Genomic DNA, 21958 nt, shown 5'->3' on the forward strand with positions numbered 1-21958 from the left:
TGCTATGAAGGAAGAGCATAATGTTCAATGCAGGAGATTATATTGGCACAGTTGTGTGGTCTACGATTTCCACAGAGCAGAGAAGCTCAAGACCTGTTTGATAGTATAAAGCATGAATATTTATTGTCATTATATATTTCCCATGAACATTCCCATCCAAAGTGATGTCAATCTGCCATGTGTACATGAATATAAGATATAAGTGAATATAATGTTAAATCGTGACTGGGTTTTATTATTGTGATACACAGATATTGAGATAACCTGGATGTGACACATTTGGCAGTTTAGGGGATGATTCTATGGCCAGATCAATATTATTCATGATTTAGCTGTAATCCATGTAACTGCTGTATTTTGTTTTTATCCATGGACCTCTCCTATTAAGCCAGTGTATAATATTTAGTTATGCATAAGTACTTAAAGAAAAGTAAGGAAAATGAAGGAAAAGTGTAAACTATTGTTATCAATTATATAGGCTATTGTAGGATTGTCGGATAAATTGAGATCTATGTCAACTGCCATTTTTCAATGTCAGGAATAATAAGAAAGGTTTTGTAATGATGGATAGTGCAAAACAACCCCTCATGGTATCAGCACAGGTGTTCTTTGTGGGGAGTGAGCAAGGTTGGCCTCCTCCTCTACTCCTGGATTCCTCCTAAGATTTCTTCCTACTGGGGAGTTTTTTATTGCAATTTAAAAGTATTTTTTCTTCCCACTGTGGAGTTTTTCCTTTTCCTTTTACCTCAATTGCTCACTTTTGGGGGATGCAGGCTTGGTTTTTTGCCCAATTGCCCATTCCATTTTCTCTGCAAAATGTCTTTGTGACAATGTCCCTGTAAAAAACACTGTACAAGTCAAATTTAATTGAATACCTTGCAATGAGCATACTTATATTAGTATGCCTTGGCAAGAGCTTAATTCCTCTGATACAGATATTATGTTTTCCACAACAGCGAATCATTTTAGTATTATTATCCTGTGGTTTGAGAATATATTATGCAGTTTGAGGACTGGATACTGGATAATATGGGACAATTGTTAAAAATTGACCAAGTTGCCAAGTATAAAAAACATGCCATAGATTATAAAGCAATACTATATGTAAAAAGTGTCATACAGAAATTATGTTTTGAGTCTCCTGGAGAATTGTATCCAGCTAAAACACAGTATCCAGAATCTAATCCTGGCCATCCCAGTGCTGCCTGCAGCACAAGACATTTGGCAATAGTGGCATCTGGGGAGGATGGTTTTTAGTTAGCAGAGTATACCCATGTCATTGCAAGAACAGGCGTCACTCCGCACCTGCAGCTTCATGCACCAGCAGGAGAGTGAGTCTACACCAGGGATCTGCTACCCAGGTCCTGGAGAGCCACAGACTCTGCTGGTTTTTGTTGTTACTCTGCACTTAATTAATCCATCAGAACTGTTGATTGCAGTTAACTCACTGCTTACTTGTGTCTGAGTTGGGTGCTGATTTTAAGATGAAAACAAAAACCGGCAGCGCTTGTGGCTCTCCGGGACCAGGGTTGCAGACCCCTGTGGCGATGGCACACTTCAGCATGATGGACCACACAGGCAAAAGAAGCAGATTCAGCAAAGGACACCTATGCTGGTCTGTGCTCAGCCAAATTTAGCAGGAGATTGTGAGGATGATTTCGTGGTGGATGGGGAGGGTCTGGGCTTCCAAAAAGTCCAGGGAATAAATGACGTTCCCTCAACAGGTGGCAAGGACCCCCCATAAATTCCTATGATGAAATAGCATAATCAACAAGGAAGGGACACAATATTATTTGATAATATGATTTTTTTTTATTATCATGGTTTGGAATTCCGAAATGAAGATACATTGTTTCCGATTCTGTAGTGTTTCGATAAGACAAGTCAAGATGCGGGATTTGAGGAAACAGTAAAGCTACAAATGTGAGGACCAATAAAAAGGCACGTCCTTGCGCAGTTCCTAAACCAGTCAAACAAATACAGATCATATCCAGGGCTCACATTGGTCACATTCTCCCAGTGGGATTTACCAGCAGCACTGTGCGGTGGGTTGTGCTAACTGCATGTTGCTAACGCAGCTGTCTGACTTCAACGTCCTACCTCACGTTGCCCCAAACAAAAATGGCGACGTCCTTACTACAAATGCTGTGACAGACTGAACGAAGAAACTAGGTTATATCATTTGACATGTAATCTACTGACTGTTTACGTTTTCTGTTTGCCGTATTCACTCAGACCACACGTTTGGACAAGATTTAAGTTGAAGACTACCGTCTGCGCATTTCCTTCACATCGTCTTAATTAACGGAACAGTTTTTGGTTAGTATGTCTTGGAGCTAGCTCGTTATTCTCACGTGTCGTAGAATGTCATAATTGATCAATAAGGACAGAAAGGCAATATGATTTGCTGAATAAGACTTGTTGTAGCTAACTAGCTACCTGTCTTGCTGTACATCCCTGTCTAAGGAAGTGTGTGACTATTATCTAGCTACATTATCTGCTTCTTGGTCAAGTTAGACTCACTAGCTAGGATAGCTAACGTTATTATCGCGGTAAACATTGCTATAGCTGGTAACGTGTAAGTTAAGTCATGGAATCATTCGGTCCACTGTAACGCAGTGTTCAGCATAGCTCGTTATTGAAAACTGATGTTGTACTAATAATTCCACTGACTAACTAGCTCGCCATTAATGTTTACTGTCATGTTCACTGTGTTCCAGATCATGGCTCTGCACCGGCTGTCTTTACGACTCCGACAGACTGTAAGTTCAAAGCAACTTCTCGCGTTTCACTGTTACCGTTTTCACTGTTACTGTTTTATGTGCCTTACATGGATCGTTAAAATAAGAGAGGAGCTACGTGGCTTGTTTGACAAATGACCGGGACACCAGGATTAATGTCCCCATAAGTCGAACGCGTTTTGTAATGATTAGGGTTGCCTCTCCTTTACTAGTTGTGTTGCAGGTTTGACTCGCTTATATAGTTGAAAGGTTAGCGATCAGGTTGGACATAGCTATATGAATCCAAAATCTCTGTCCATTGTCATTTTCAAGAGAGAATGTGGGCCCTCTTGACCCAGTGACACATTTTCATTTCTAAAGCAATTACAGGAAAACCTCTTGCTGTATCTCTAGTCTTTTTTACTTGATATTCCTGTTATTACAATCCTCGCTCTATTTATCTGCAGATGTTTACTCTGCCTTGCCATTGTTTTTAATTTGGGAAGATTGATTTAAGTTATGTTTTGGCATAGAGCTGTGGCTGATATACCTGAAATTTGAATTCCTGTATCTGTCTCACCCCAATTAATATGAAACCAACAGGTGACTCAGACGCGTTCCCTTCATGGCAGTGGGTGGGGCCAGCAGCTGGGGTCAGCGGCAGTGGAACCAGAACCTCCGGTCAAAAGTGAACCTGCATTCTTCAGAACCGCTGAGGGGGATCCAGTGAGTTCCAAGGAATTTAAAACTCATCAACTGTCACTCTAATTTGAAAACAACATTTTTAAACATTCTGTTTATAAAACCGTTTGAAAAATGACTCATCAATTAACAGTGGAAACCAGACTGACAGTATTTAAGGCTGCGTTCTTGTCACTTCTGAATAGCCTGCATCTGCACAGTCTATGTCCAACATAAATTTCAGCTTGCTGCAGAAACATCTACGTCAGTGTGTTTGGTGAACTGCTACCGATTTTGATTGGCTCACTACTGTACAATTCTATCAAGTTTATAATGCTACTACACACAACATGAACACACTGTCAATGCTTCAAAGCAGTCACTGACATATTTTTAACAGTGCCACCGGTATATTTTACTCAAGAGGGTGATATGTGAACCTTCATAAGGTGTTCATCATTCATAATTGAATAGTAACAACATGACCACTTCCATAATTGAACAATGGCAACGTCATCATCTAAAAGTGAGTGGTAACAGAATCACATTGCCATCTTGGGTGGTGCTAGAAGGATGACATGTCCTATGTTTGCTTCACTGTGTCACTGCTCTGTTATTTAATCTCATCTGCTGCTCTGTGGATGGGTCTTCCTTCATGCGCCCCCTGGAATGTCTGCAGCGTCTGTGTTGATACTGCATCCAGGAAGCGATGACCTTTGTTGTCAGTTCTGAGTTCATGGTTCTCCCCACCCAGAATGGATAAACACGTGGATCCGTGTGACTGGAATGCTCATCATCCTTTCGGCTGCTCTCTGTGTCTCTGTCTGGCGCATTCTTTTTCCTCCCTCTCTTCTCTGTCCTTCAGTCATCATTTCTCCTCTTTTTTTTGTGTTCAGGCTCATCATTCTGAGCACCATTTGGGTCAGCACTACACCCTTCCCCCAGCCACCATGCGGTCCCTGTTCCCCCATGGTCTGCCCCCTCGGTTCCAGCTGCAGGTAAGCGGGTTGGGGGACAGGGGGAAAGGGGAGGGGTTAGAGGCTGTACGTGGGCGTGTCTCACCGGCACGCGCTTGTGTCCGTCAAACCTTCCCCTTCCTGCGTCTGTGTTCCAGGTGAAGACGTTCAATGAGTGCAGCGTGATGGTGCGCGAGCCGGCCGTGGAGATCATCTCACACTTGAAGAGAGCGGACTACAGCAAGCCCGCCATCCGCTACCTTCTCTGTATCCTCTGCTCTCTGCGCACATCTGTACACACACACACACACACACACACAAACACACACACACACACACAACACAAACACACACACACACAAACACACACACACACACACACACACACACAAACACACACACACACACATACACACAGAGCACTGTCCTCAGTGCACCGATTCCACCTCCACATATTCTTAAATGCAGGGACCTTGCTAAGGAACCTATACAAGCAGCTGTAGATATGCGAGGCTCACATACAAGTATTTGTTTACGTAGCTACTAAAGTAGTTTTCTGTGCTGAAGTAGTTGTCCTTTTAGTGCATTAATGTGTAATCTCTATATACATTCAGTTTTTTTTGTTTTAGTTTGTTTTTTAATCAAATATTGTGCTGTTTAGCCATGTTGACCTTGACTGCTTATGTAGATGGAGAAAGAGGCTCTGGAAAGACGATGTCGCTGTGTCATGCAATGCACTACTGCTACAATCAAGGCTGGATGATACTGCACATACCTGATGGTGAATACTGTCTTTAAGACTTTTACTGGTATACCTTTTGTCAATAATGGACTGGCAAGACCCTCAAACAAGCTATTTCATAATATGTAGACCACATAGTGCATCCTAACCACCCAATATTAAATAAAATATTTAAAATAAAATAAATGCCAGTATTTTCTTATTAATGTTTTTGCATAAACATACATTTTCAGAAACGGCTCCAACAGTGTGTGCCAAATCCTTCCGGTCACCACTATTGGAATAAGACGTTTCTGTCTGTCCTCCATCTTGCTTCTCTTTCAGCTCACCTGTGGGTGAAGAACTGCAGTGAGCTCCACCCTTCTGCCTTCCACTCCTCCCGGTATGACCAGCCAATCCAGGCCGTCCAATGGCTGAGGAACTTCCGGGTCACAAACGAGCATTTCCTGTCCAAGGTATTCATGTATGGATGGATGGATGGACGGATGATATACTGATAGAAATGGATGGAGAGCTTCATGGATGGATGGATGGATGGTTGGATGCATGAAAGGCTGATGGAAATGCATGGAGAGCTTGATGGATGGATGGATGGATGACAGGCTGATGGAAATGGATGGAGAGCTTGATGGATGGATGGATGCATGCATGCATGGACGGGCTTTCATGTTGATTGATGAATCATTGTGAAATTGCCCAGATAAAGACGACCAGGCGCTACATGTGGACTAAGAGGGAGAGCACTGAGGAGGGACAGCCACTGAAGGAGATAGTAGAGCATGTGAGTCTTTCTCTCTCCTCTCTGTTGCTCCTCCTTCCATTACCGTCTCACTTACTCCACTGTATTACTCTGATTTGGATGCTGCCTCTTCTCAGCCCCTTCCCCCAGACACTTATTTACTGTTTTTTTATGATCTACAAATATGAGGAAAATGTATTGCATTTAACCCAGAGGTGCACAACTGAAGCTCTTGGAGGGCTGTTGCATGCCCTGGTTTTTATTTCAACCAAATAGTCTGGCTCGGTTTTCTAAACAGCTGCATGCAACGGCTCTGGATCGCTCCAATGTCAGACTGCAGCAAAATGTTTTCACCAAGGACGTGTGCAGTCTGCAGCTGTAGCTTATGATTTGATCAAAAATGTCACATCTAATAAATGACTGGGCTACCCGAATAAGAAGAGAAGTTGGCTTGGAATCCTGAAAACGGTTCAGCAGTCCTTGCGCACCCTTGATTTCACCCTTACCCTTCCTTTTTATTCCACGTACTCTACTTCTCTGTGCTTCATTCCCTTTGAAGAGTGGGTTCTTTGGAATGCTTTGTCAGTGTTCTAGAAGTCTGTTACCAGTGGTGATTGTTACATCAGCATTAGAATGTTCAGTTAAGAACATCCTAATCACATATTTGTGATCTTACACCTCGAAGGGTTAACACACCAGTGTCCAGTTGCGTGCTGCATGAATGGTGGCCATTCTTGTGCCGTCCTGTCAGCGATCGTGTTGCACTCAGAACTGTTCTCCCCTGCTCAGGGCTTGTCCCGGGTGAAGAGCAGCTGTGACGTGGTGGGGGCGCTGCTGAGGGAGCTACGGCTGCAGGCGGGGGGGCCGGAGGTGGGGGGGCCAGAGGAGGAGGAGGGGCAGAAGCGCTTTCGGCTGGCGGTGGCCGTGGACGGGACGAACGCGCTCTGGGGGAGGACTACCCTGAAGAAGGAGGACAAAACTATGGTGACCCCTTTCATTCCCCCCCGCTCTTTGTTTCATAATCCATCAGTGTGTAGGAGTACTCCTCTTTTTTTTACCTTCTGCTCTCCCTCTCGCTCCCTGACAGATTGCTCCTGAGGAGCTGACTCTGGTTCACAACCTGAGGAAAATGCTGAAGAATGACTGGGTGAGAATGGGCGTGTTTTAAATCCACGGAATCAGCTGAATATTTAAATACTCCTTGCAAAACATCAGGAACTTAGTGTCAGCTCTTATCCTTGCGTTAGAAATGTTTAAAAACCATCAAAAGTCCATACGTTTAAAGAGTAATCCTGTTCTGCACGGACCCCCCATCAGTTTTTGCAGTTATGCATTTTGGAATTTGGAACTTCTTTTAATATTTGGAGGTATTTGACATTATTGTATGTGGTACTTGGCATATGGGCAGGTTGTGTAAAAATGACGGATGCTTTTTCTCGTTTCTCCGATGTTCTTCCCTGCAGTGTGGGGGTGCCATTATCACCGCACTGTCCCAGACAGGCTCTCTGTTCAAACCCACCTCTGCCTACCTGCCCCAGGAGCTGCTCGGAGAGGTCAGGCTCATTCCCGTAAAACTACTGACTCGCAGTACCGTTTAGAATTAACATTGATTTCAAATATTATTTTGCTTTCGCCTAGATTTTGCCTCGTGTTTCTGGCAGTTGCACCTGCTCCTTTCATACTTTTCGAAAGTGAGGCCAAAGAGAGAGAAAATTGAATCGGACATAAATTAAACACTGTGTGTCTGGAATGGAATTTCCTTCTTATGTAGCGCAAGGACACACACTTTGTAGATGGAGATTTAAAATTTAGCCGCGTAGGTACTCAGTGGCATTTACAGCGAGGATCAGGCAAGCTGCTGCATTACATTTCAACGCTAATAGTAATTCAGCTGAATGGAGTGAACTTCTTTCTGTTTTTTTTGCCAGCCACAGTGCTGTGATGTCACTCATTTCCTGTGTCCCGTCTTTTGTCAGGAGGGCTTTGTCAGCTTGGAACCCTTTCTGCCCGTTCCAGTGCCGGTGTACGGTGAGAAGGAGTTTGAGAGCTGCTATCAGTACTACATTGACCGCAACTGGTTGCAGCATCCGCAAAGTGAGCTTCTTTGCACGTGAGCGCGGCATTTTTACACGTTGCTGGTTCACAAAAGAGCCTTGCTTACCTCTTTGTGCATTGCCATCTGCAGGCCGCACCGAAGAGGGAAAGAAGGAGATTATCTTCCTCAGCAACAGGAACCCTGCTGTGCTGGAGAGACTGTGTGCATCGCTCTGAAGGCAAAATTACACGCGCGTCTTCCCAAGCTGTTTTACTTAACCCACATACATATTGTGTTACACTTTGTTCTATGAAGTGCTCCATGGAATGTTTTTGATAATAAAATAATAAAATTCTGTTAAAGACTTGACTGAAGTGCTGTCTTCACCCTGTAGCACCATTTGTTCCGATATGGGAGGAATATTCTCTCCAGAATTTTGTTTGATTTGGAAATGTTGGGGGGGGGGGGGAGAATCCAGTCATTCAAACAAATGACTAGAATGATTAACTAAACAATCAGCACTGCTTAAGTCAATTATGTGCAGTATGGCTTGGCATTGCACATTGTAAAATGATGTGATACAAATGACTGGGTTGCCATAATGAGACTAGGATATACTGTATATTCACTTAATCGCATTCTGGGTGAAAGTATATTGGTGGCAATATTGCATAATGATTATTTACAAAACCAAAGTCATAGGTTCCCAAGTGGGGCACTGTCATTGTACCCTTGACTAAGGATAGTGATAGAATAGGTTGTGATGTGGATCATTTTGTATTTTTAGGCATTTTGTTTGACCATACAACAATATTCGATGTGAATTCTTAGCACAAATTGCGTTTTGAAACCGGTTTCCGACTGTGAAGTCGCAAAATATACTAATCAAGAGCAATGGCATCGGGGAATGTGCTTCACTGCCGACATCCAGCGGAAGATTTATATAATTGCATCCTGAAGAAAAAAACATAATATCACATGACGAGGATGACATCACCACGCCCCCTCCAGTATAGCAGGTGTCATATGATCGCTGACTTAGCCCAAACACGCCGCAAAACCCGGATATTGGAGCGATGTCATTTGATACTAGCTTGTTGCGGACATGCATTTAATAGAGCTTGTTTTCCGAACGTAAATGAAAACTAGGAAAATATTTCTGAAACGCAAGGTATGTCGAAATTACAACATGTATAACAAAGTGCATCAGCTAAATTGTTTTGGTATTCGTCGTGTGCAAACCTTTTTCACATTAGTCCCCGAAGAAATGTGCTACTCAGTGCCTACGTTGATAAAAATGCGCTGCTATTCGGAATGAATGTCAGTGTCTATGTGCATAGCAACATTCTTATTCAAAGCAGCACCCTTTCTCTGTCTCTCTGCAGACATTATGACGCAGCCACGCTTAGTCCTCTTCGTTATGCTCGCGGTAGCGAGTACACCTTCCGGAGGTCAGTCTGTCAGTCAAAGCAGTCCGTTTCAGTTCGTGGGCACTGCTTTGACAATATTCGTGTGCGTGACCAAGTGCTATGGTTTTTGTTCTTCTCCGTCTGTCTACTGTGCGCAGTTTCACTAATGTAAGAGATGCCTCATACATCACTGTTTCCATGCGCTCTCAAATAGTATACCAGTCTTCGTCCTTGTGCATTTATTTGCTGTCTCATCATGTTGTGTGTGGTACAGGCAACAATGAATGCGTGGTTCGGAACTTCGGCCGTGACTCCGTGGTGTGCGAATGTAACGCCACTCACTGTGACAGTCCCGGCTCCATCCAGCTGCCACCACCGGGACAGTATCTGTCATTCCTCACCACCCAGACGGGCAAGCGGATGGAGAGGAGCCAGGGCCAGGTTCAGAACAGCAGCACTGGGGCTGGTGAGCGGGACTGCTCTTGAACTGGGCTTTTATTTTGTGATTATATTTGCAGGGCTGTCAATCTGATATTACAGCTGTGCAAGTATATTATACATATTTTGTATTACAAACACATCTAGTGGTATACATTGAACACTTCAAATTAAATAAAGCCTCCTCAAGGAAGTCGCAACATGACAGGGATGATTTGTCCAAATTAAATAACCTTGATTATTAAATTGACATCCTATATTAAGGATGCTGTGTAGAATTTTGTCTTTCAGTTCTGGCAATAAGGGAAAAAATATGATAATTTAGTTGTTTTTTTTTTCTTCTCATTATTCACAGCAGCCTGCCATTCTACTTATGCTGGATGAATGTTGGGGAGCGGTCCCAGGCAGTTATTACCCTTCATGTAGATGTTTCTGGATGGTTCATTGAGTCAAGATTGTGTGTCTGGTCCCGAACATCTCTCTTTCTTTTCTGTTCTCTTAGATCTTAGGCTCAGTGTAGTTTTCGTTCAGAAGTACCAGAGGATTAAGGGCTTCGGGGGTGCCATGACAGATTCAGCGGCCATGAACATCCTGACGCTATCCCCAGGAGCTCAGGACAAGCTTCTGAGGCAGTACTTCTCTGTGGAAGGTGAGGGGGACAGGGAGAGGGAGGGGGAGATGGGAGTCTGTGTGTATTAGGGTCAACTTTTGGGTCAAACCTCATAGTGACTTGAGTGGATTTCACAGTCCAGAGAAATTGTGTCACTGTTACCTGCAGTATTACAGGTCTGTACAACATGTATGATACAACCTCAACTGCAATAACTCACGGATGCGGAAGCTAGACAAAAAGTCTTTTTATTGTTGAATATGATTTTGTTATCTGGCACACCAATCCAATTTTTCCTCCAAAAATAGTTTCACACCTGACTTGTGAAGGAAATTTTCTTTATGTGAATTCAGCATTAAAGAGGAGTGCTAACCTTAATCAGATACTGCCATACGGTTTACAACTTTAAAAATGTGACCTTTGAATGGCAAACAGCCTTTTCTCTCTCACGCAGGTATAGAGTACAGTGTGGTGCGTGTGCCCATGGCTAGCTGCGACTTCTCCACTCGTCAGTACACCTATGCTGACACGCCTGGAGATTACCAGCTGGACAAGTTCACCCTGGCCCCTGAAGACATACACATGAAGGTGGGTTCAGGACTGAAAAGGCCATGCTGGCCATGTTAAAGGATCTCAGCTTGTTTTCACAGTACAAGCACAAAAAAAACAACTTTTCCCCATTCTACTAGAACTTACAACAGTTTAGTTTTATAAAATCTTACACTTAAACCAGCAGTGATGACACACGGCACATTTGGCCTCTTGCTGCTCATGCCCATTGCCAGCCTGATCTCACTCTCTGCCCCTGTGCTCGTCATATAGCTATGATTTTCCGGTGATATTATCATATTCCTACCTCTTGATTTCTCCTCGCCGTTTCTCACTGTCTCTCTCTCTGTTTCTGGTCTCCCTACCCATAACCCCCCTCTCAGATCCCTCTGATCCAGCGCGCACAGGCCCTCTCCCCAAGGCCCCTGTCCCTGCTGGCCAGTGCCTGGAGCGCCCCCGCCTGGATGAAGACCAACGGTGCACTCATTGGCAAGGGCACCCTGAAGGGTCAACCAGGAGGCAAGGAGTACAAGACCTGGGCTAAATACTATGTCAGGTAAACTGTGAGAACCCAACTCTACTGTGCTGCTCTATTCATATTGACTCAAACCCTATTCAGAACACAGGACACAGCTCTGCATTCCAGACCAGGGTGGACTATATTACCTTATTATACAATGCCATTCCCTCACTCTTAGATTCTTGGACGAGTACAGGAAGTACAACCTGACCTTCTGGGCTATGACGACAGGGAACGAGCCGACGGCTGGGCAGTTAACCAATTACAGCTTCCAGGCGCTGGGCTTTACCCCAGAGACGCAACGGGATTGGGTGTCCATGGATTTAGGACCCGCCCTCACCCAATCCCAGCACAAGCGCACTCAACTGCTTATTCTTGACGACCAGAGGCTGCTGCTGCCGCACTGGGCGAAAGTGGTGAGTGGGAGGAAGGGAGGAAGAGAGGTGGGGAGTGAGAGACCGATAAACTGGCCTGAAAAATGTTGAGAGAGAGAGAGAGAGAGTGCATGGAAGTGGAGAGAGAGAACTGCACTCCCTCTTCTGGCTGTGGACTGACTGGTTTTCCTCTCTTAGGTGCTGAGTGATGTCCATGCTGCCCGCTACATCCACGGCATCGCGGTTCACTGGTACATGGACCACATCATCCCGGCCAAGTTGTCCCTGTCCACCACACACCACCTCTACCCAGAATACTACCTCTTTGGCACCGAGGCGTGTGCGGGCTGGAAGCCCTACGACAGGGGGGTGCGGCTGGGCAGCTGGGACAGGGCTGAGGATTACGCCCATGACATCATCGAGGTCAGCGCCACTCCACGCCAACATCAGCCTTGTTAGTCCGTGCAAGCTGGAGGAAACTAGGGTCTCAGAAAAATGAGGGTCCTTACAGGAAGCTCAAGCTTGATTACATTGTCTATTTTTTATATGTATATTTTTTGGGCTTTTTCAGCTTTATTTTGATAGAACAGTGTAGAGAGACAGGAAGAATTAGGAGGAGAGAGAGGGAGAGATGTGCGACAAAGTTTGGCGGTTGGGTTCGAACCGCCGACGTTGAGCATGTGGATAGCGCTCTACGGCCTGCGCCACTAGAGGCCCCTACCTTGTCTATTTTCACCCATTTCAGATGGGCTGTCAACTCACCTTGTGAACCAGGGGTGACTCCTTAAGACCTGTGGAACTGGTGATTTATATTCATCCGAACGATGGGCAATAGTTTCACACAGAACTCTTACACAGAACCTTACAAGAAACAATGGCCTGCATTCATTATGCACAAAGAGTCCATTATTCTACTAAAAAATATGAAGCAATTATAAATGGGCTAAAGCAAACATGTCATTTGTCTCTCCGTATTATGCCCTGAGGGAGATGCAAGCTATAACCTGTGTGTTCTCACGCCTGTGCATTCCTGCCAAAACGAAGGCAGTGCCAGACTCCCGGAGTGTGGAACATTCTTATGCGAGGCGGAACGGCCCCGGTACGTTTGGCGTGCGCACTAGAACCGGTTCCACGCCACAGAACCTCTGCTTTGCCTCCAGGACCTTAACCACTACGTGACGGGCTGGACCGACTGGAACCTGGCCCTGGACCTGGGCGGGGGGCCGAACTGGGTGAAGAACTTCGTGGACAGCCCGATCATCGTGGACGGGACCCGGGACGTGTTCTACAAGCAGCCGACCTTCTACAGCATGGCCCACTTCAGGTGAGGGGCCGTCTGGGGCGGGGCTGTCCGGCTGTGCCGCATGTGATTGGTCGCCTTGAATTACCTGGCCAATCCCTCTGTAACTTTATTGCGTGCACTTTTACCAGCCGACCAAATGTTATGCCTAAATTGCCAGGGCAAATTGTAGTCTGTGGTCATGTTGCTTTTCTGCATAGTCACTTATGGTGTTGTTTGCGTGACTTGGAGGTCTGACCCGTTACTAATAACGCATTACTACTCTCCTTCAGTAAATTTCTGAGGGAGGGGTCCCAGCGTGTGGGCGTGTCCTACAGCGTGGACTCTGATTTAGAGACCACTGCCTTCACCAGGCCAGATGGATCCAGAGTGCTGATTGTCCTTAACAGGTGAGAGAGAAAGTGGGTTTCAGCACTGCCACGGCCATATTTTAATGTTCCGTAATTCAAGTGTACGTGTTAAGGGGTTGTGAGTGTAAACGGCTGTGTGTAAATGTGTTGCAGGTCTGGTAAGGCCGTGCAGTTTGAGGTGTGGGACTCGACTGTGGGCTACATTCCCTCCGTCTCTCCGGCACACTCCATTCTCACACTCATCTGGGCTGCGCCCTAGCACACGTTTCTACCATCACACACACACTCGCATACACACTCACGTACACACACACGCACACACGAACATGCACACACATACACACGTGCACGCACACACACACACACACGTGTCAACCATCATTCACTCCTGGAACTGACTGAAAGATGACCACCCAATGGCTGAACCTCTAATGAGCAATACTTGCAGCATTAATAAAATGGCTTGATTCCAGTGGCCTTGCCACCGATGCCTTGCACTGAAATCGATTTCAGTCTCCCAGCATGCTCTTTGATTCACTGTTGAAATATTGATGAGCAGGCTTGTGTGACATTTCATTTAATGTGATGTAATAAAGTTATGTAAATAATGTATAATTTTCTAAAAGCATTTGACCTCATGCAAATTTCAATAAATTATATAATACTAGCAAAATGCCCATTCATTATTTGTAATTCTGTCATGTGCATGCTCTTACAGTGAGTGGACCAGTCATTACAAGAGTAGGCTGAACCCTATGGCTTAGTTCAGTTGAGGGCTGTGACTAGCTTGCTATGAGCAGGAGCCAGGAACAGCAGGACACAACTGACTGAATTCCACATGGCTAGGGTTAGTCACATGACTTCCTGCTGCGTGAGCTCCAGGTGCTCAGCCAGGCCCTGCCAGCTCTATTTCAGTACCCTGGCTGCGCTCAGTACACGCGGATGTACAGCTTGTGCACGTTCTGCAGCGCTGTCCCAGGTGAGCTGCTGATTGGTCGCCCGCAGATTCAGGTCGGTGATCTAGCCTCAGCGCTGGTGAAATTAACGCAGGGCTGCCAGGCTTGTGTTGTGATTAACAACATGGCTGCTGGCTCCTCGGCGAGGGCAGTGGAGGAGCACACGTGCCTCTGAAGCAGTGCTCCCTGTGTGGGTGGTGAGGCAGCGCTGTGTCTGCATAGCACAAGTAAAAATGGAAAACAAAATGAATAAAAACCTTATCAATATCAGTTAATTGGCAGTTTTGGTCCAGACCGAGTCTGAAACATTCTGCCCAGGGGTGCAGTAGCAGAATAACAAGAGCGCACTGCAGCCCGGATTCTGGGCTTAATGGCCCATTCTGTGGGGCGTGGCGCACGCAGCGTGCGCGCTGGAGGTCTCAGCGTTTTAGGACGGACCCGATGCCTGTGGGCTCGGTCCTGGGAATGCTACTCCTGAGCGCTGAGGCGTGGCGCCTTAGCTCGGTTTCCCCAGCTAAAACCCAGCTGTCTGGCGCTAGCTCTCTGGCGCTAGCCGCCCTTCAGATTTGTGTGGCCTGTAGTGTGGGAGGCGGCTGAGTGGATGGTAGGGCTTGATAATGAGCTTCAGCTGCAGCTCTCTTTAAAGGGGTGCAGGTGCTATGGCAGCGACTCTAAATTTGGGGAGAGATCATGCGGGGGAGAAAAGCTCTTAAAAAGAAAATATCCAGCTGTATAAATGGGCTACAGAAAGCATGTGCACTTCTTAAAAGGCTGTTCATCACTGTACATGCTGCTTTGGAGTCGCCTGAAGAGCATGTTAACCCACAAACCCTTTGATGCAACGACAGCACTTAAGACGGCAGGTTGTGAGAAACTTCTGTAAGTTTCCATAATATCCTTCATTGCACACAAAAGCAGCCTTGGCCAATTGAAATCAAACTAAAACTGAATTAATGGAAAAAGTCTCCTGAAAGTGAACTATCCCCCTTAAGCACAAGTATTCCTAAGGAGCACATCTGTGCTTCCTTGTTACTACTGTCAGCTGGAAACACAACTCAGGCCATCTGGTCAATAAGGCAATCGAATTTGAAAGTGGGCCCGTATGAACTCCTCCTCGCCCGCTCCTGTAGGGCTGAGGGTTGGCCTGCGTGTGGCTGTCCCGTAGTGCCACGACAGCAGTGTAAATGTCACCAGTGTCCTCTCCCATGGAGCATCCAACACGGTCACAGTTTGTCAGCGTGTGATTCAGACTTGGCTGGTGTAACGACAGCCTCGTTTTGATCATTTATTAACACGTCCCGTACTGAAAACAGGGCCCTGGCAGACCGCCATCTCCTTTGTCCTTATGTAATTTAACTGCATATTTTCACTATACATCAATATAAGCGCTTATATTTTTATCCACCGAACGTGAATTCAAATTGAAAAGCTCCTTTAGCAATGATGCATGGAACATACTTTAATATTTAGTTACTTTTCTATTTTAGGTACCTCTAATACTGTACCTACATCCAGCAGGAAGACATCAGACGTAATGAAGAATGTACTTTTTTTATTTTCAGATTTTGTTTCCCTGAAGAATTCATTCACAGTGTGATCAATGTGTTACGGATTTTTATTTTTTTTATTAATACATTGTCATACACATTTTATCATATATATAATATATATACTTCTGTAATATTTAGGGATCCACCATTTATCATCATCAATACATTTGCTCGCTTAGTTTTTTTTTGTTTTTGTTTTTTTAAACCAGAAGTTCGTCGGACTAAAATTATTTACATTAAAAAAATAGAGCGATAGAAATGAGAAACAAAAGAAAAATCTGTCAATCGGAGAAATGAATGGCTGAAGATCTGTGGTTGTAATATGTACACCGGCGAGAGTGCGGCTGAAGGGGGATGGAGACGGTGTGAGTGCATTCTCAAAGGGACAGGGAGAGCCACTGTGGGGTCAGGAGGCTACAGTGCGGTGGACCACAGGCGGATGGATACTGCTCAGACTGGATACAGGTGAGGGACTCAGGGTGAGCTCAGCCAGACATGGTTCTGGAGACAGGTGAAGTTAGTGGGAGTTATTGCCAGGCAGCTGCACTGAGTATATATACGTTAGAGCGAGGGGTCGCCTCACCCGAAAAAAGGGCTGGTGTGGACGCAGGCTGTGTGTTTGCAGCCAGCGCCAAAACACCCGATTCGACTGATCACGAGCACAATGGTTTCATTGGCTGGACAATGGGCTACAGCACAAGCCCGCAGCCACACCGGCCCTTCTTGGGTAAGGTCAGGCACCCCTGCATTGGAGCATACTGCAGGGTTCTGGAAGGAGACAGGACAGACAGTGAGACGGGTTCAGTAACCGATTCAGTAACTGGATGTGGGCGTGGCGACGGGAGGGGATTCATTAAGAACGTCCTACTGGAGCGGATGCAGTCAGCTGAGGTGGGAGGAGCCTTTCAAAGTACTGGCTTCCTCCAATACTCCACGGCAGGACAAGGGGGGGAGGGGGTGGGGGGTGGGCGACTGAGAGAACGTGAAAAAACCACAACAGATAGGTGGAGAAGAGAGGGATGGACAGAGATGGACATTAATCTCACAGCAGTCCTATGGACATGACCAAAAAGAGAGAGAAGAGAAGGATAGAGAATTAAAGGAAAGGATTCAGGTCTTAAATAAATGTAATGTAATGTAATGTCTTTCATGTGCAGTGACCGTCAGACATACAGAAAGGGAGTAAGACTGAGGTAAGAGCTTAATCTCGGAAAAAAGGCCAATCTCTGCATGTGGGGGGAGAAGGAGAGAGAAAGATGGAGGGATGAGGCTGAGATAAAGCTCCCAGAGGGCTCATCTTTCTTACGAACGAGTGAGGGGAGGTGAGGGGAGACGAACGCATGAGGCGACGGTCTCGTGCGCTCGTGCCTCCTGCGGCTCAGGGTGAGGGAGCGGGACGGGGTGAGAGAGCGACTCTCAGAAGGACCATCTCTCCTGTGTGCGGGGGTCCGTGTTGAGGGAGTGGGGCTCCGGGGACTGCTGGGTGCTGCTGTCCTCCCCGTTCAGGCTCTTTCTGCACACCGGACACGTGTCGTGCTGAGGAAGGGGGAGGGGAAAGGTGACATCATCCGCCGCACGTCTGCAACTCCCTGCCCCCCCCCCCCCACCAGTCTCTAAGTCTATGGCATATACACACAGATTCACTCTTCCTTTAAAAAAAAAAAAAATCTAATCACCTTACCCATTCTTATCACTCTCTCCTTCATTGCCTGCTCTCTTATCAGCCATAAGCGCTTTTCTAATTCTGAACCTCCACCTGTGCCCTGCTTTCTCCCTCCTCATCATCCAGCACTATTCATAGACAGTCCTCCTCCCTCCTCCTCCTCCTCCTCCTTCCTCCTCTCCTCCTCTCTCTCTAACTGCACGCCCTCTCCCCCCGCCTCTCTCACCAGTTCCAGCCAGGGCACTATGCAGTCGCTGTGGAAGAAGTGGTTGCAGGGGAGCTGCCTGACGGGCTCACCCACTGAGTAGTCTTCCTTGCACACCGGGCACTCCAAACTAGAGTCTGAGAGAGCAGCGGGGGACAAGAAGAGGAAAGAAGGGGGTCACAGGAGCCCGTGAGGACGAAGCTAGACCAGGACAGACCGGGTTTGAATCCTAACGTACACTGGCAGCAGGCTGGGCACTGCCGTACGCTCAAGCAAGGTGCTTAACCTGAATCACTTCAGTACATATACAGCCGTGTAAATGCATAGTATGTAAAACATGCAAGCTGTGTAACTCGCTCTGGAAGGAAGTAGTCTAAAGAGAGCACCAAAGACAAATCACGAACTCCTCTTGAACCCTCTACCCGAGCACAGTATTCGAGGGAAATCCCAGTGCTTAAGTCATCAGTTTCACTTTGTATTGTACTGCAGGGAACAGCAAATCCCTTTCACATAATCCAAGAGTGGAAAATTACGTCCAAGTTTGCGAACGGATTACTGCACACCACCTTAATGTGAGGGCAGTAATGTAAAAAAAATAATAATAATAAATCAATGTGTACTAGTAAGCCTATTGGGGGGGGGGGGGTTACTGACCAGCTTGTTCCTGAGAGACGATGACCGTGGGGAGGGAGGAGATTTTCTCTTTCTCTGCCGGAGGGGGACCCGTGTTCTCGAACTGACCCAACAACTGGAGAAGCCACACCATGAACGAGGGAAGAGAGACAAGAGGCGGTTAACGTCTCCTTGGAGGAGCCCCGTTCTGCCGAGACCAGCGCTCTGTGATGTCACTAACCTGTGTGATGACGGCGTCTAGTCCTCCCTGACCCCAGGCGTAGTCCCCAGGGTTTGAGTGTAGCATACCCGTCCTGAGAGAGACAGGGAGGGGGGGGGAGAGAGAGAGAGAAAGAGAGAGAGACATGCTGGGTGTCAGTAGGAATTAGAATACATTTTCACAGCCATAAAGACAGTCGTTCAATCAATCATAAAAGGATCCCGTATTTCTTTTTATCTCAGGAATTTACCATGATAGCGGAGGAGAGCCAGGAACGCCAGAGTTGGCAAACAGACCAGCCAAAAACTGCTGTACTATCCTGCAGAAAGAGTGGGAGTGTCAGTGGAAAGACAGCAGACAGGGGGAGGCAGTGAAAGAAAAGCTCTGTTCAGTGAAATATGACCATATAAGCCAAATGCAGTGAACTTGCCAAAAAAATAAACAAAACATTTCATTTTTTAATCTGAATTTTCAAATTCTAATTTCCAAAAATGTATAGTAGTTGAGTTGTGACTAATTTTTGGGTATATATAACGTATAACTATGGCATCTCTCATAGCGAGGAATATACAAGAAAGCATTTGAGCCACCTACTAGACTAGAACCTTTCCAGCTCAAGACCTGGACTAATCTGTACTTGCCATAGGGAAGAACGGAAAAAACCACAAGGAGAAATCCAGCAGCCGTGTGGAGGCCAGAGAGAGAAGACACTAGAGGAAGAGAGGAGGAGGACGAGGAGGAGGAGGAGGAGGAGGACTCACCCTTCCACGGCCGGTGAGCGGTCGGGCCTACTGCTGCCCCGGGACCGGTACCTCCTCTGACTGTGCAGGCGAGGGGGGCGTCCGGGCCCCCAGTGCTCGCTGCCTCCCAGCGACGTCCCCAGGGGCCCGCCCAAGCCCCCGATGGGACCGCCTCCAAGGCCTCCAAGGCCGCCCAGGCCGCCCAGGCCACCCAGACCGCGCGAATCCAGGCCGGAGGGGTCGGAGTCTACCGTGAACGGCCGCTCCACAAACAGCAGGTGCCAGAGCTGAGGGACAGAAGGAGAAGACGGCTCAGCGCTGAAGAAAAACTCCCCGCTCCTCCCCATTTCCTGGCTGTCTTAACAGTTGAGAAGAATAGAGGAAGACAGGGGACAGTGCAAAAGTGGAAGTGCATACAAGCTGGCAACCAACGCCACATAATTCAGTCCACAGTAGGTGTCTTTTCACATTCCTCCAAACGCAACAATACAGATGTGACATGTGGCCACTGTGTATCAATCAACAAGGCTCCTTTAACACTTTGCTGCTTGCCAAAACATTGCAAAACCATTAAAAACTGGGGGAAGTTGAATCCTAGCAAGATTTTGAGAACGGGACTTAGCCATCATTCCCATCAAAGTGATGTCAGAAAATCTGTGAGAAATTTCAATGGAAGCAGGTGCAATGTTTGGCGGGGTCAGACTGGAAGACAAGATGGGGGTGGGGTCATACCTCTGCAAACTGTGTAGCCGTGTCATCGCTGATCCCATTAGCACCACCCTCCAGCAGACTGAGACAAACCGTTCACAGGAAATGCATCAATTTATTTTGCCACAATGAACATTATGATGATGATTGTAGTAAAGGTAAACAAGGGGCAGAGAGCTTAAAAGTCATGCAGGGATCACAAACAGAAGCAGCACTTCTGATCTCACCTGGAGTCTTCTGTCACTTCCTCTATGAACCCTGAGTCACATCTGGGACATATATACTCCTGGAAGCACAGACCACACAACAAGTTCAGTCCACAGCTTGACACTGCACTGAAAATGAACGTTTCAGTCACAGTTAAATTTACAGATGAAATTAAGGCAGTGGATAACCACACACTAGCATTACATTTTTATATGCTTCCAAAATCCCACGTTCCTGACAGCCTGTCAGGCAAATAGCCAAATCATTAGCGTCAGACCTGTACGCTTCCTAAAATTCTCACTTTACTGCTCACTTCCTCTAAGTGTGCCAGCTCTGAGCTCACACTCTAAACACCACACTGCGAGTATCGGCATCGGTGCTTCATCGAGATGCAAGTCATGGCATCTCAAAAAAAAAAGGAGATAAATACTTTTAAATGAAAGCCCTGTCTGTGCGTGCAACATTTGGCTAAATGCACCTTGTGTTTCTTACCGTTCTATATTAGGAGCCTGCACGTTCCAAACAAACCGAAAAGGTAGAAAAGAAGAAAGGAAGTGCAAAGCATGAGGGAGGTATATTCCATAATATAAAATCCATAAGACACCCACTTAAACCTGATGCCGGTTCTCATTGCTTTTCAAACACGGAGAATAGGCCTATATTCCTACACTTGGGTCTTGAGTTTGAGTCACACAGATATTTGTAGACACAATGGCATTTGATGACTGAGAGACACAAAACTTTGACACTGACACTCACCAGAATACAATTTTGAGCCGATACAAAATGTGAACATACTATAAATAGAAGGTTACAAACTTTCACATTATCTTACGAAAAGGACTGAGTTAATCACACCAATTGCTTCACTGTATGCAATGGAATACGTGACAACAAAACGATTTTACAAAGCCCATAACTTGAATTCAAACCTGGACTACTAGACCACTGAACAGCCTAAAACAGAGGTTTAGTTAAACCATTTTAAGGTCGTCATCTACGTATTTAGCTGCGCTTAATCTAGAATCTGACTACTCAGTGGTGGTAGTTGCATTTCACTTTCAGTTTCTGACAAAACATTAATCTACCACACTCGCCCAATCGAGCTGGTGTCCTCATATGAATGTCAAATACGCAGCGAGTCAAATACTCAGCTACAACAGCAATCCCGATAAGTTCAGAAACACATAAATAAGTAAATAAGACTTCAACATACTGGAGCCCCGCAGTCGAATTCCCATTTCGACGAGGAGAACACAGATCAGGTCATTTTAAAGCTTCAACACTTAGCATGTAGACAACCGATTTACATTAACTATAAACGTAGGTTGTCTTTTAACTGAATAAAAGAAAAACCAAAACACAGCTTCAGTGTTCAAGTCGAAGGCCTCTGGCTAGCCCCTACACAGACGCGCCTGCCGTTGTATCGGGCTCGATTTGGCAACGTTGGGCAAAGAGGAAACAGTTGTGGTCTGGTGGAGAGGTAGGAGACCGAGTGGCCAGATACACTCACCGGGAGTTTGGGGTTGACTTCACCTTTACAACAGTGACAGAAGAACCGATGCTGTGGAACCGCCGCAGCCTCCGCCATCTTCCACAGAATAGCACAAACACTGACGTCGGTCCTCCTGCTCAAACAGGAGGCGGTCCGCCGTCAACCCTACATGCAGCGCG

At 46.2% G+C, this 21958-nt stretch overlaps 3 protein-coding genes across 4 annotated transcripts; 2 read left to right on the forward strand and 1 right to left on the reverse strand.

The window, feature by feature from the left end:
• Window positions 1-2051: 2051 nt before the first annotated feature.
• Window positions 2052-8247, forward strand: dap3 (death associated protein 3). Its single transcript, XM_064296398.1, has 13 exons — window positions 2052-2319; window positions 2721-2762; window positions 3324-3446; window positions 4298-4399; window positions 4516-4624; window positions 5046-5138; window positions 5424-5554; window positions 5800-5880; window positions 6628-6822; window positions 6926-6985; window positions 7302-7391; window positions 7815-7932; window positions 8024-8247. The coding sequence occupies exons 2-13, from the start codon at window positions 2724-2726 to the stop codon at window positions 8107-8109; spliced, it is 1227 nt and encodes a 408-aa protein (XP_064152468.1). The 5' UTR covers window positions 2052-2319; window positions 2721-2723; the 3' UTR covers window positions 8110-8247.
• Window positions 8248-8886: 639 nt separating this feature from the next.
• On the forward strand, window positions 8887-14096 carry gba1 (glucosylceramidase beta 1). 2 transcript variants are annotated; one of them, XM_064296375.1, is made up of 11 exons: window positions 8887-9044; window positions 9259-9324; window positions 9557-9748; window positions 10223-10369; window positions 10785-10918; window positions 11263-11435; window positions 11578-11815; window positions 11972-12196; window positions 12934-13097; window positions 13346-13462; window positions 13577-14096. In XM_064296375.1, the coding sequence occupies exons 2-11, from the start codon at window positions 9264-9266 to the stop codon at window positions 13680-13682; spliced, it is 1557 nt and encodes a 518-aa protein (XP_064152445.1). In that variant the 5' UTR covers window positions 8887-9044; window positions 9259-9263; the 3' UTR covers window positions 13683-14096. The 2 variants fall into 2 exon arrangements, with proteins under 2 accessions (XP_064152445.1, XP_064152454.1); XM_064296384.1 differs by having other exon boundaries at window positions 8899-9044; window positions 9235-9324.
• Window positions 14097-15914: 1818 nt separating this feature from the next.
• rnf115a (ring finger protein 115a) lies at window positions 15915-21957 on the reverse strand. Its single transcript, XM_064296481.1, has 9 exons — window positions 21798-21957; window positions 20305-20363; window positions 20102-20159; window positions 19391-19656; window positions 18880-18948; window positions 18651-18723; window positions 18452-18545; window positions 17819-17934; window positions 15915-17465 (listed from the first exon to the last, which is right to left on the reverse strand). Exons 1-9 carry the CDS (start codon window positions 21873-21875, stop codon window positions 17346-17348), a joined length of 933 nt encoding a protein of 310 aa, XP_064152551.1. The 5' UTR covers window positions 21876-21957; the 3' UTR covers window positions 15915-17345.
• Between the last annotated feature and the right edge of the window lies 1 nt (window position 21958).

The sequence above is a fragment of the Anguilla rostrata genome, chromosome 1 (assembly GCF_018555375.3).
Source record: "Anguilla rostrata isolate EN2019 chromosome 1, ASM1855537v3, whole genome shotgun sequence".
NCBI classification, from domain to species: Eukaryota; Metazoa; Chordata; class Actinopteri; order Anguilliformes; family Anguillidae; genus Anguilla; species Anguilla rostrata.

What these genes read in the sequence shown, in the direction of transcription:
- dap3 (XM_064296398.1), top strand. Translation starts at nt 2,724, where the DNA reads ATGGCTCTGCACCGGCTGTCTTTACGACTCCGACAGACT. An exon ending in CGCCATCCGCTACCTTCTCT is followed by an intron (nt 4,625 to 5,045) that starts GTATCCTCTGCT and finishes CTGCTTATGTAG; the next exon opens with ATGGAGAAAGAGGCTCTGGA. An exon ending in GATACTGCACATACCTGATG is followed by an intron (nt 5,139 to 5,423) that starts GTGAATACTGTC and finishes CTTCTCTTTCAG; the next exon opens with CTCACCTGTGGGTGAAGAAC.
- gba1 (XM_064296375.1), top strand. Translation starts at nt 9,264, where the DNA reads ATGACGCAGCCACGCTTAGTCCTCTTCGTTATGCTCGCGGTAGCGAGT. An exon ending in AGCGAGTACACCTTCCGGAG is followed by an intron (nt 9,325 to 9,556) that starts GTCAGTCTGTCA and finishes TGTGTGGTACAG; the next exon opens with GCAACAATGAATGCGTGGTT. An exon ending in GTGCTGATTGTCCTTAACAG is followed by an intron (nt 13,463 to 13,576) that starts GTGAGAGAGAAA and finishes AATGTGTTGCAG; the next exon opens with GTCTGGTAAGGCCGTGCAGT.
- rnf115a (XM_064296481.1), bottom strand. Translation starts at nt 21,875, where the DNA reads ATGGCGGAGGCTGCGGCGGTTCCACAGCATCGGTTCTTCTGTCACTGT. An exon ending in CGGCTACACAGTTTGCAGAG is followed by an intron (nt 19,657 to 20,101) that starts GTATGACCCCAC and finishes TCTGTCCCTCAG; the next exon opens with CTCTGGCACCTGCTGTTTGT. An exon ending in CGCTCACCGGCCGTGGAAGG is followed by an intron (nt 18,949 to 19,390) that starts GTGAGTCCTCCT and finishes CTCTTTCTGCAG; the next exon opens with GATAGTACAGCAGTTTTTGG.